General features: G+C 30.1%; 1 protein-coding gene across 4 annotated transcripts in view; it reads right to left on the bottom strand.

Annotated features, from left to right (window-relative positions):
- The window catches only part of LOC127070345 (uncharacterized), a 258,704-nt gene that overhangs the window by 68,875 nt on the left and 175,822 nt on the right, over positions 1–14,007 (bottom strand). For all 4 annotated transcript variants that reach the window (XM_051008184.1, XM_051008187.1, XM_051008186.1 and 1 more), the window contains one exon: positions 233–368. In XM_051008184.1, coding sequence (XP_050864141.1) covers positions 233–368 — 136 coding nt within the window. The remainder of the gene's footprint in view (positions 1–232; positions 369–14,007) is intronic.

The raw sequence follows: 14,007 nt of genomic DNA, 5'->3' as shown, positions 1-14,007 counted from the left end.
GGGGAAAACAACAACGACGACAAAATTTATAAAGTACACATGTGTACCTTGTCATATAGATTGAGTTACAACTTAATCGTTCATGTCTTTTTATGTCTCTTTTATTTGTTTTTTTTTTTTTTAATCATTTCTATTCCTCTTCACTAGTTTCTATTTGTTGTCGTTATTGTTTTATAATAAATTAATTAATAAATCAATTGATAAATTGATTTTTATGGAATATGCTACTTACCAATTACTGTTAAATTAGCGGTTTTATGAAACGAGGCGAACGATGGACCTTCGGTTGATACCTCGCATTTGTATTGACCGGATGTCTCCAACCTCACGTTCGCCAACCTTATCGACTTTTCGCTGTTTGACCTCTTCTGCGGACAGAGAGAAAACGAAAACGTTTGCTTTGGTAATGGAAGACTTACGTACTTCGAAACGTGACGGCATTGTCCGACGTTGGATCTCGAGCATCTTTTGCGCTCTTTCAGATAAAAGTCGACGAGTATGTATTCTTCCTTATGTCGTTGATTTAACGTCGTTTTTCAATTTCTTTTTTTGTTAAATATGTCATGCAAAGGTCATCGCTAATGATTTTGAAATCATTCTCTTCGTTTTACTATTTATTTATTTTTTTTTTGAAATTTTGTTAAATTGGTTCATCCGTTAAAATTTTTTTTTCTTTTTTTTTTTAGGAAGAGTACATATTATATACAGGGTGTCTCATTGTCTAAATAATCAAATAGAGAAATAGTAGAAATTGTGATATCTTTGAATGATTCGACGGTAGGTTTACGGACGTTAATCGTATGTATAGTAATTGTATATATGTATAGATATATATATATATATATATATATATATATATATATATATACATTTGTTTTACTGGAATTAATTAGTATATTAAAATGTATGTGGATTTTTCTTTTTTTTTTTTTTTTTTGATAAAATAAAGTCAATTTTTTAATAAAATAAAGTCATATTACGATATCGATCATGACGTGAATATAAATGATTGGAAAATAATATTTATTTATAACATTTATTCTATATATATATATTCTATCCATTATATATATATAATATAAAATATATTAATTAATAATATTTATTGTTTTATTTTAAATACGGATTAATAAATATGAATTAATTTTTATTTTGAAATTCGAGAATGTAAATCTAATTCTACGAGCGATAATATTATAAAAGTTTATGTCTAAATAAATTCAAATATTTAATATCTGTTTAATCTTTTTGTCTTATATAAATTTGAATTTGTCAAAGAATTAAAACACTTTAAATTCAATTCTTCAAACATAATTAACGCGATATAACGTTACAGAAAATTCGATAAGTCCCGATGACATACATTTTCTCTTTGAAAAAATAAATCGCATCAAAATCGCAATAAAAATATCTCGTTGTTATAACTATTATAATATCATTATAATCGAAATTATGGACGTTTCTAAAGAAAACAAATTTTCTCCCAATTTTTCCGATACATTAAAATTACTAAATATTCGAGAAATACGTATTTCGTATATCGATCATTTTATTACTTCAACTAACGAAAATTCTCTATTAGAATTTCGTTTTAAAACAATACCAAAATCCCAAATATCGAAATATTAGTTCTCCTCTACAAATATATACATTTTTTTAAATCACTATCATCAACACTTTTCTATTGGTACCAAAACGTTCGTACAGTTCGATAAGATAAAATAAAAAGAAAAAAGAAAACAGATAAAGAAAAGAAGCATAAAAAAGTGTATGCTGTATGATATCCCGTAATACAAAAGAAAAAGAGAGAGAGAGAGAGAGAGAGAGAGAGAGAGAGAGAGAGAGAGAAAGAAAAGAAATCAAAACAGAAAAGAAGTAGAAAAGCTCGGACTGTCATCGATCGCGAAACAAGTATGCAAAGATTGGTATGCAATCCTTCGGAAAAATATTTTTCGAACGTTAAGTTAAATTTCAAAATGAACTATTAAATCCTTGTCACTCTTACTTACTACATATCACCGAAATCGTCACGGTATCGTATTGATCTAGAATCGATTTGCGGCTAATCCTGGCTAGTCGAGAAGCGTTCGAATTACGATCTGCTCATTGTGGATATTGAGAGACAGAGACAGAGACAGACAGAGAGAGAGAGAGAGAGAAGGAAGGAAGATAGAAATGGATTACCGAGCTCGGTATCTCACTATCGTGACTATATCTCCTTGTTGAAACATTCCTGTGGTGGTAATGTCGCGCGCATTGTCTTCGGTGGTCGCTAGAGATGAGTAGGTTGAGGGAATAGAGAGAACGTGATAGTGAGCGAATGAGACGGAGAATAAGATAGAGTGAGATAGTGAGAGTGTAGACGACAGAGTATAGTCGATAGTGACGGTAGTGTAAGTTCATTGATAGCGAATGCAAGGTGGCACGACGTTTGAGCTTATCGATAATTCATGGCCCGTTAGCAAAGCCCGAGACACGAGTGCGCGACTGCTCGTATTAGGTTCGATTAGATACATCCGCGGTCCAATTAGCTAGCTTTCTCTCTCTCTCTCTCTAAGCTATATCATCATCGTCAAGAGAACCAGCTCAGCTCAGCTCAGCTCAGCTCGGCTCGACTCGGCTCGGTTCTGCTCTGCTTTGCTCTGTTCTGCTCTGCTCTGCTCTGCTCTACTCTACTTTGGGTTACTTTACTCTGATCTGGTCTGGTCTGGTCTGGTCTGGTCTGGTCGGGTCTTCTCTGTTTAGCTCGTAAATGCTTCAACGCTTTCCTACTTCCCTTACTGGTACACGGGAAATTGAGCGTTGGGATCGATTGATAGGCTACTCGATTGAATCATCCTATACCATATGATGCTCCCTTCCTCTCATTCTATCATCTCTATCTCTATCTCTCTCTCTCTCTCTCTCTCTCTCTCTCTCTCTCTCTCTTTCTCTTTCTCTTTCTCTCATATATATATATATATATATATATATATATATATATATATAAGCTGTCTGCTATCAAATCACTCATTTCCTTATGGTTTTATGAAACTCCAAATTTCTTTTTCTTTATTTCACAACAAATGAAACGTCTCATATTCAAGAAGAATAAGAAGAGAATTACATGATTTATTAAATTTTGATTACATCCGACTGATTATGATAATTTAAATTAATTTCGTGATGCATTTAACGTTGAGAGAGCTATGTTAATTGTTACGAAACCAAAGAAATTGTTGAATCGTTAACAGTTTATAATAAGAAATATATATTTATTTCTGACAATCAACTTGTTAATCAAAAAAAAAAAAAACAAAAATGAAAGAGAAAATAAAAAGAAAAGATAATAGATATTATTAGTTTAACTAAATAAATTCTATATAATTAAATAAAAAATTTTACATATATATATATATATATATATATATATATATTAGTATCATATTAATATTAATATTAATATTAAACGTAAAAATCATGAAAAAGTCAACTAATTTGTATTATATATATATAGAACATATACATACATATACATATATATACATATAAAATACATATAAAATATATACTAATACAAATTGAAATTGAATCGTTAGGCTTATTAGATTTTTCATCTGGAAAATTAAACAAGAAAAAGAAGAAAAAAATGAAAAACAAAGGGACATACGTTATTAACTTAAATAAACGTTTTAAATACATACATATATATATATAATATATATAATATATATATAATATAATACGAGTAGAAATTGAATCATTAGGCTTCTTCGTTCTTCTTTCTTAGTAGCAATCAGGTTTCCTTAAAACGCGTCGACCAAAATCGACGAAAGAGAGCGAGAAAAGTAGGACCTTGCTCCATTTTGCTCGTAGAAATGTAAACGCGTTGAAATGAGAGTACGAGCGTACGAAAAAGAAAAAGAAAGAGAGAGACAGACAGAGAGAAAGAGAGAGAGAGAGAGAGAGAGAGAGAGAGAGAGATCCGATTTCTCTCTTGGTCTTTCCATTTGTGAGAGCTACTCTCGGATGGTAGTACTTGGAGAGGACATTCGTATGGAGTGTGTCCATTGTCTCTTTTCCCTTATTCTCAAGCTAGCACGAATTCGTGTTCCATGAACAGAAAAGTACGGGAAAATGTCATTTATTATTTTAACGTTGCCCTTACACTCTTTATATATATATATATATACATCTATATATGTATTTGTATATATACATCTGTATATATATTTGTATATATACATTTATATATATATATATTTATATCTATATTATACACACATATATATACACACACATACGTATATATTATATATATGTGTATATATATATTATCATATGTATATGTACATATATATGTATGATGTATGTATATATATGTATATATATCTTTTTTTCTCTCTCTATTTCTTTATGTGTATATATATCTACCATCGTTTATTCTTCTTACCGAAATAAGCTTCTCCTCCTTGATCTCGATTAGGTACGTCTTTCTGAGTGGATTTATTTAAAGATATCATTGTATAGGTTCCTTTCGGATTCTTTACGCGACCCCGAGACTTTTCAATCTTACGTTAGAAGGTCCTCCATCATAGATTTATTCATTTGAAGTTTGAAGTTGTTGAAATTTATTATCATCGGTTTCGTATACACATAGAAAGGTTCACTGATATAAGAATAAAGCGGATTGCTTTCTTTTGTTATGCTTTACTTTTTTTTTTTCTTTCATTCGTTCCACTATTCTTTCTTTCTTTCTTTCTTTTTTTCTTTCTTTTTTTTGTAATATACAATAGTATTTTGTACGAGCCGCGTACTATAAAACGAGAAGATATACTTGAGGAAAATTCTTAAGGTCCTTGTACGTTAATAATAAGCAAACGACAATTATCTATTTTTGAATGATTATTATGAAATTGTGTTGTAATTGTAAGTCAAGAATGTTTCTTTTCTTCTAATGGTATCATGTTCTCATAATTGATCGAATATAAATTAACCATTTAATTGCTCAGATAAAAGTTAATGATGTAAATAGTGAAATTTTATTGCAGCAAGTAACTGTATTTATATTTTATTTTAATAATCATTAAATACAAAAAAGCAATCGAACGAACTTAATTTTAAATGTTTCGTTATTATTATTGTTATTATTATAATTATTATGCAATTTTATTATTGTACGACTAATATGTAGAGTAATAGTATTAATAATATGAAAACATGAAAATAATATAAAAATAAAATTTCGTCAATTTTTGATAAAATTTAATAATAGTGATCTATTTAATCCTACAATTTTTGAATTAAAATATATTATTATTAATAATCCTTTTTTAAAATTAAGTAGATTATTATTATTATTATTCTTTTTTAATTAATTAATTTAAATCATTTTCGTAATTATCAAGCATATATATTAAAAACGAATGAAAGATCTCTCTCTTTTTTTATTTATATTAAATTATACATATACATATATATATATATATATATATGTATGTATGTATATACGTATGAATATATTTATTCATAATATAATATAATATATCGAATTATAGTATATATCTATTTTATGAATAATTCAAAAAGTATTAATAAATATAATATATATATGCACATACATACATATATATATATACATTTATACACACACACACATATATCGATATTTTCATTTCAAATAGACATTCAATCTCACGTTCAGTTTCCTTTCTTTCTTTCCTTACTTTTCTCTTTTCCTTCAACTTCGATTCGAAGTTTAAGAAGCAGAAATATAAAGGAATATAGAATCAGAAGAAAAAAAAGGAAAAAAAGAATAAAATCTAGAAAGAAAAGTTGTTAGTTGTCAGTGCAATGCTTACATATGTAAGCCGATGAAAATCTACTTGGTCATTCGTGTTTCACACGAAAAATTTGTCGCGAGCAGTTTTGGATACGTGCCCTCAGGTAAGGAATAAATCAAGGTGGTCTACGTACGTTGACATAGGGCGTCTTGTGTGTATTTCGTCGACGTCGTTTCTATTTGGTTGCCGAAGCGACAAGACCACCCACCCACTCCCCTCACCCCTAACTCCTCGTCTCTCACCCCCTCATCCTTCACCCCTTGACTGTCGGTACTACTGTGCCACCACAATATTTGCATCTCTTTTGCAATCGACTTAAGAAGCTTCGTATATACGAAGCAAGACGCTTGCTACTACTACGTTAACTGTTACTACGTTGACTACTACTACTACTACTACTACTACTACTATTGAAAAAGAAAATAGTGAAGGGCTATAGTGAAAATGGCACGCCATGTATTGCGTTCTCGGTGTTTAAAAAGTTTTCCCGGTGATTTTAGTTTCGTGTATTTGAAAACGAAAGCACGAAACGAAAGGGCTTTTTAAACTTTTAAAATTCGCGCGCTTACTTCTTCCTCCAATAGCATTCGTCGTTTCCTTGAATCCATATTTACGACGTTCGATCGTTCTTTTTTTTTTCTTTCTTTCTTTCTTTTTATTCTTTCTATTTTTTACTTTTTTTAAACAAGCCACTCCGCGAAAGGAAGTTTGAATACGTTGGTTTTTATCGGGTACTTTAAATTTGTCCGAAATAATCGTCATTATTTTGAAATTGGATTTTGTTTTACTCGAGTCAGAAGAAAGGTTAGGTATTCTCTCTCTTTCTCTCTCTCTCTCTTGCGAATGATTATTCTCGCGAAAATGTAAAAGTAGAAAAATATTAGAGAAACATTTTTTCACCGGTTTACAAACGTGTAATAGAAATTTCATAATTGTTTTCGTTTTCTTGAAATCAAATCGATTTCGATTGGTACGGTACGTTTGCCTGAGAGCACAAATCGAAAAAGAAGAGATATAGGTATTCGACATATCGATTCGAATTTTACAGAAACAATGTTGCAAATGCAACAACGCAACAACGTTCGAACTTCGGAATTTAAAAAAAAAGAAAAAATTGAAAAATAAATCTAGTTCTATCTTTGCGTCCTTACGAAATCGAGTAATTACAAATATAAGAAACAAAACAAGAAACAAAAAGAACAAAGAATTAAGAAAGAGTAAAAACCAAGAAGAAAACGATCCTTTCTTTTTTTTTTTTTTCTTTAGAAAATAATTTCACGACCACACACAATATTTTTATCCTTAAAATCTTCTTCTATCCCTTTTACGTCTTTTTACTTTTCTAACAAGTTTAAAAATACTTATGTATAGAGATCATAAGGATACGACGATCATCTTCGATATCCTCTTGTTACGTTCTTCGTTTAACAGAGAAGAGTGGAGAGGAGACTAGAAAGCAGGAGAAGGAGAAAGAGGAGGAAGAGAAGGAGGAGGAGGATAGGATGGAAAATTCGAAGAGTCGCGTCTGTCTGTACGGGTTCATTCGCCGCGAGAGAAACTTACAGCTTCCATTAGACGTTCGCATCCATCCATTAGCGTCGCATCTATGGACGCCGTTTGGATGCCCTTAATGGATTCCACGTTCCGCGTGGAATCGGGTTAATTCATTGAAGCCGAGGCGAACGAGTAAGGCGAACATCCTGCCGTTTTGTATCCGCCCTTTCACCCCCTTTCACCCCCTTTTACCCCTTTTCACCCCCTTTTCAACTCCTGTCTCTCTTACTCTACTGTTACTCTCTATCTCTCTCTTTTACTCTCTCTCTTTCTCTCTTTCTCTCTTGCCTACTCTCTATGTACATTACGCGAATATTATGCGTCACGGAAGATCATCACTCGTCTCTTCCGTCTACTTCGTCGATGGACTCTTAAGTTATTTCTTCTCTCTCTCTCTCTCTTTTTTTATTCTTTTTTGCTTTTCTCTCTCCGTCGTTTTTCTTTTCCCTTTTTTCTTTCTTCGTTTTTCTTCTTTCTCTTTCTTTTTTTTTCTTTTTCTTTTTCTCTTTCTTTTTCTTTTCGATTTATACAGGACGGAATATTGAAATAAGGGGAACACTTAAATATCTTAATATAGAGGGATAGAGAAAGAGAGATTTTCCACTTAACCGATAAAAGATATTTTCAAAGACAAACTCGTGATTCTCTTGGGCAGACGTAGTTTTGATGTCTCATTCGTCATCGCTAAGAACGTTTTTTTTTAAGTTTTCTTTCTAAGAGAACGAAAATTGTTCAAGACGTTAGACCGACAACGTCGGACTTAGTTCTCTCTGTCACACTTTACCGGAGTAATCGTTTTGCCGCGAGTGTTTCGCTAGAAAGAAAGGTCACAGAGTTGACCTATTTATTTTCTCGAATGCAGTGTCCGTGTAAAAAGTTAGAACAACGATTTCTTTTCGCTTTTCTCGTTTCTTTCTTATCTGACAAGATCCTTTCATGTTTACGTTCGTAAAAGTATATCCGAGTGTATCATTAAAAGGAAAGATATTTTTATTACGATTAAAAATGCGAGCTTTTCTTTTTTCTTCTCTCTTCTTTTTTTTTCTTTTCTTTTCTTTTCTTTTTCATCCTTCTTAGGTTCAAGTGGGTAAGATAGTTTTCTTTTTGTGTTATTTAAAAGGTTTACAATAAAATTAAATTGTATTATAATATGTTTAATAATATAATTCGAAACATATTATAATATTATATATCAAATATATTATATTGCAACTTCATATATATGCATAAACATACTATAGTTTGATATATTATGACATTATACATATATATTATATTTGTTAATATCTTTTGAATTATTAAAAAAGTATATATATATATATATAAATTATATTCATTAAAATATTTTCATTTTCCTCAAACTACCCATAAACTATTTTTGACGCGAAAAAGAACAAGAAAAAGAAAAAGAAAACGAATGGAACGTTTAAGCGCAAACATAAATTTCTAAATATATCCGTATATACCTACTTCATCTTTAAAAGGGAGTCAAAGCGTTTTCTTCAAAATCGCTACGACGATAGCGTATCCTTCGAAATACGACGTTCATCCAGAGTATCAAGAAAAAGAAAAAGGAGAAGAAAGAGAGACAGAGAGAGAGAGAGAGAAAGAAAAAGGGAAAGGAACACAGAAAAGAAGGAAAGAGAGAGAGAGAGAGAAAAAGAGAGAAAGAGAGAGAGAGAGAGAGAGAGAGACACTTTGAAGGAGCTGGTCGTAAGTCTTTCCTTTCCCATTATCGTGGTAGACATCAAAGGATTTGGTCGAGTACGACCACGTCGTCCTTTCTGCTGTGCAATCGAGAAACCAGAAAGAGAAAGAGAGAGAGAAAAAAAGAAAAAAAGAAAGAAAGAGAGAGAAAGAGAGAAAGAGAGAGAGAGGAAGAATTCTTAATAGGAAGAAGAGGAAGAGAAGGAGCATGCTCGTGCCATTTTGGAAAGTTAAAGAGAACGAAGTCGTGGATGGCTCTTGGCGAATTTACCTAAGTTCGTCGTCGACAATTTTGCTTGTTTCTTTCTCTCTCTCTCTCTCTCTCTTTCTCTCACTCTACTTCTTTCTTTCTTATCCTTCTTCTCTCTCATTTTTTCTCTTTCATCCTCCTTCTCTCTCTCTCTCTTTTGCATCTTCCTTCTTTGTCTTTCTCTCTTATTCTACTTCTTCTTCTCTCATCTTCTTTCTTGCTTTCTCTTTTTCTTATCCTCCTTCTTTCTCTCTCTCTTTTTCTTTCTTCTTTTTCTTGTTCTTGTCCTCCTCCTTCTTCTTCTTCTTTTTCTTCTTCTTCTCCATCATCATCATCATCATCGTTTTCCTTTTTTCATCCTTCTTTTTACTACTTGGTCGCACGAATTATTTCGAGCTTCTATATCCAAGGGTAAAAGTAATTCTGTCCTCCTAAGATCACGAAGAAGGCTGTTGGCCTAGTCGACGAGAGGATTCAGGGGGTATAACCGGGGAAAGATGCTTTTAGTTTATTACCTCGAGAAAATTACTTCACCCTCTAGACGCTCGACTTCATTATTTTCCTCCTCCACCTTCTTCCCCACCTCCTCCACCTCCTCCACCTCCTTCTTCTTCTTCTTCTTCTTCATCCTTTTCTTTCTTTCTTTCTTTCTTCTTTCCTTCCTTCCTTCCTTCCTTCCTTTCTTTTTTTTTGTTTTCTCTCCCTTTCTTTCTTTCTTTCTTTTTTTCATCCCTTTTTTCTTCTCTCCCCATTTTCTACCATCTTCATCTCCTTCTTTCTCGTTTCTCCAGAAATTATATTTCCCTATCTAGTAAGCTAACACAGCGCCAATAGAGTTGACACGTTGATCTTACGAAGCGATAAATGAAGACCTTTTATCAAAGAAAAAAAAATTTTCTATGTGTATGTGTGTGTAAAAGTATTTTGCAGATTTAATTCTGAAAGATTTCATTCTTTTTTTCTTTCTTTCTTCGTTCTTTCTTCTTCTTTTCTTCTTTTCTTCCTTTATTTCGAACAAGAAGTGAATTTTGTATTATAATGTTATATCGTATTATATCGGATATATATATATATATATATAAATTTATTATAGTTTGATATATTGTGATATATTATGAATATGTATTGTATTTATTATATTAATATTTATTGAATTATTTGTAATAGACAAAGTATATATTACAATTGTTCTATATAGATACTATAATTATATTGTACTATATTCTATACTATATATTTTCTAATATTCTATATTTGATATATACTATATTACACTGTGAATTAACTATCTAGTAAGTTAACAAACTGATAAGTAAAGTAATGAATGAAGATCTTTTATCAAAGAAAAAAAAAGCATTTCATAGAGAAAAGTAAAATTTAATTCTTTTTTCTTTCTTTCTTTCTTTTATCCAACAAAAAAAATAAATTTCAAACATAACTGTATCGTATTATAATATTATATATCAAACATGTTATATTATATTGAATATATTCATAAATATACTATAATTTGATATATATATATATATATTATATTTATTAATATTTTTTCAATTATCAATAAAAAACAAGATATATATATATCCTACAATTTAATATACTAACACTATACTACGAACTAATAATCCAGTAATCTACAATAACGCCAATAGAATTGACACGTTAATCTTACAAAACGATAAACGGAATTATTTTATCAAAATAAAATAAAAACAAACGCTTTTCTGTGTTATATATCTATACGTAAAAATACTTCACGGAGAGGTAAAATTTAATATTATCTTTCTTCATTTCTTACCGTTCTTTTCTTTTCTTTTTTTTTTTTGTTTTATTTCGTCTCAACACAAAAATTATTTTAGCATTGTTATCCTCCGTGAACACGGTCGATGTTTAGAAAAATAACTTTTCGATATTTTGTTCCTTTTTCTCGGGTCTTTTATAGTGGCCCTTTTTTCTTTTCTTTTTGTTTCCATTTTGCGAACACCCACACGAAAATATTCGTAAGTTGCGTGTCTCTCTAGGTATACATGAAAGTACGTGAGTGACTACTATACCGTACATACAAACTCGTATTTCCTGTTGCGGTGAGCGTTCAAAGTCTCTCGGGTTTCTCGTACCAACCAACCGCACGATTTCAAACGTTATGAACTCTGTTTTGTTCTGCGGTAATATCGCTCCGCCATCCTCGAATTCGAAGGTCTTACGAGGTACAGTTTTGCCGGAAACGAGACGTTCGGTAATATTCCCCGATACACCGTGTTAGTTGTTCGAATAAAACCTCAACGATGTATTTCAAACTAATATAGATCTGTTACTACGAGGGCGAAACAAATGGCAAAAGTGTTTACATTATTTGTTAAATAAATATAAATAAATAAAAAATTTAATAGATCGAATTTTTTATTTATTATTATTAATTTCATATATTAAATTTAATTTAGTTAAATCTAGAAAGAAATTCAATATTAATACGAGTGATATTGATATATCTACGTTATTTTAATTATTTCATTTGAACGATTTTGCGATTTAACAGATGTTTTCTTTTTTCTTTTTTTCTGGAATCTTTTTTATTCTTTTGTATGTATATATATATTTTTTTTTGTTTTTCGGATTAAATATTATTTTGAGGAATAGTAATAGTTCTTGATTGGACAAATTGTTATATTCCGGAAGAAATTTTCAAGCTATCTTTAAATTTGTTTCTTTGTTTCTTTCTTTCTTTTTTCTTGTTCTTTTTCCTTTTTATTTTCAAATTAAATATAGGAATTACTATTGGAATGGTTTTCATTGGAAATTTGTTTTCTTCTTTTTAAATTAAATACGATTGAAGAAATACTAATATGTCGGTTTTGAATTTTGAATAAGAAAACTTGTAGAATCGAAGTGAAATTCTTTTTACGAATTAAATATAATTCGAGAAATACCACGGTTTTACTTACATACACATATTTACCAACATACACGCAAACGTACATATCGAAGCAAAACTAAAAAACAAAACTAAAATACTACTAACGTGTTGTAATAACTACGAATTAGAAAAAAATTATCAAACTTACGAAAAGAAATTTTATTAATCCGATGGAAATTTTTAATTTTCAAGATAATAAATTTTGCATTCAGTATCAAAGCAAAAAGTATCAAATAAGATAGAACAATGAACGATAGAACGTTTATATGATAAGAAGGGATGGGGTGAGTAGGGGTTGAACGAAGAAGAAAAGGTGGGGATATTTTTAGTATGACCGAAAATTATGCGAAAAAGTAAAAGAATCGTGAAAAAGAGGTGAAATTATCTTTACTTTTCATTTCTTTCTCTCTCTCTTTTTAATTATCTATCTATCTATCTATCTATCTCTTTCTTTCTTCTTTTTTTCTTTATTTCATTCTTTCTTTCTTTCTTTCTTTTGCTGTACTACTATAGGACTTTGAGTTGAGGAGTTTGTCGGCGACGTGCCACATCTCATCCTCCCTAGGATCAAATTGAAAGCGACGGCCCCGATAATCTCCTTTTTTCCGATCAACTCACCCTTCTTTTATGGTGCCACCCTCTTACGTGCGACGTTCTTGTCCAGATTCGAGGTGAACGCGATAGGAATATGAAATCGTTTCACGTAAACTGCAAAACGCTAAGTTTCCACAACTTTTCTCTTTGTTGATCTTTCCTCGTCGCTCGTGCAGCGCGATAAAATGATTATGAAAGGAAAATTTTCTAGAAAAAAATGTTTGGACTATTTTGAAATGTTTGAAATGATTTTCTGGCATAGTTTCCTTTTTCTTTTCTTTTCTTTTCGTCTTCTTTTTTTAATCAAACAAGCGTTCAAAGAATAATTATCCTTAATTATTTCTATCTAATGCTTGTTAATTGTTACTTATTGATCTATTTTATTTTTTGTTTGACAGGTTATAGTAATTTTTTTTTTCTTTCGTACTTTTACGTACATTGGATTCATAGTTAACTTTTCTTTTTTTTTAATTTTGTTGTTAAATTAATACGAGGATTTCATTTATTTGATTGATGGTTTATTTATAATTAATTTGGTACTTGTCTGTTAATAATTATTTATGATTGTTTACTAAATAATAGTAAATTAATTTTTTCTTTTTTAGATATATTAGATTCATAATTGATTTCTTTTTATAATTCTTTATTAAGGATTGATACAAAGAATCCTTTCATTCTATTCACGATTTACTTATAATTAATTTATTTATAACTGTTTATAGATAATCTAGAATTTATTTATAATTAATTGTCAATAATTATCTGTGGTTATTTATATAATAACATTGTTAATAAATAATAGTAATTTTCTAATCTTCACATCGATTAAATTCCTCACTCATTCTTTTTTAAAATCACGTACAAAATAAATACGAAGAAATCTTTAACTTCGATAATACTTTATTTATTACATCGGTTATCATTTCCATCGAATCGTTCGCAAATTTCCTTTTAATTATGTTCTTAAATTACAAAAAAAAAAAAAAGAAGGAAGAAAGAACGATAGATCTATTTTCGTTGGTTTTTCTTACGAGAAAATATCAAGTTTTCATATATATTCTTTTTTCGATAATTTTTTTTTTGTAGTATAATAGTTTAATATAGTCTGTTTATTACAGGATAATTTAAATTTCTACATCGACGAGCCGTTAAGTACAGGCTGAAGG

This window comes from Vespula vulgaris, chromosome 18, assembly GCF_905475345.1.
Source record: "Vespula vulgaris chromosome 18, iyVesVulg1.1, whole genome shotgun sequence".
NCBI classification, from domain to species: Eukaryota; Metazoa; Arthropoda; class Insecta; order Hymenoptera; family Vespidae; genus Vespula; species Vespula vulgaris.
The sequence above is the reverse complement of the archived record's forward strand: the minus strand, read 5'-3'. Positions and strand labels throughout refer to the sequence as shown.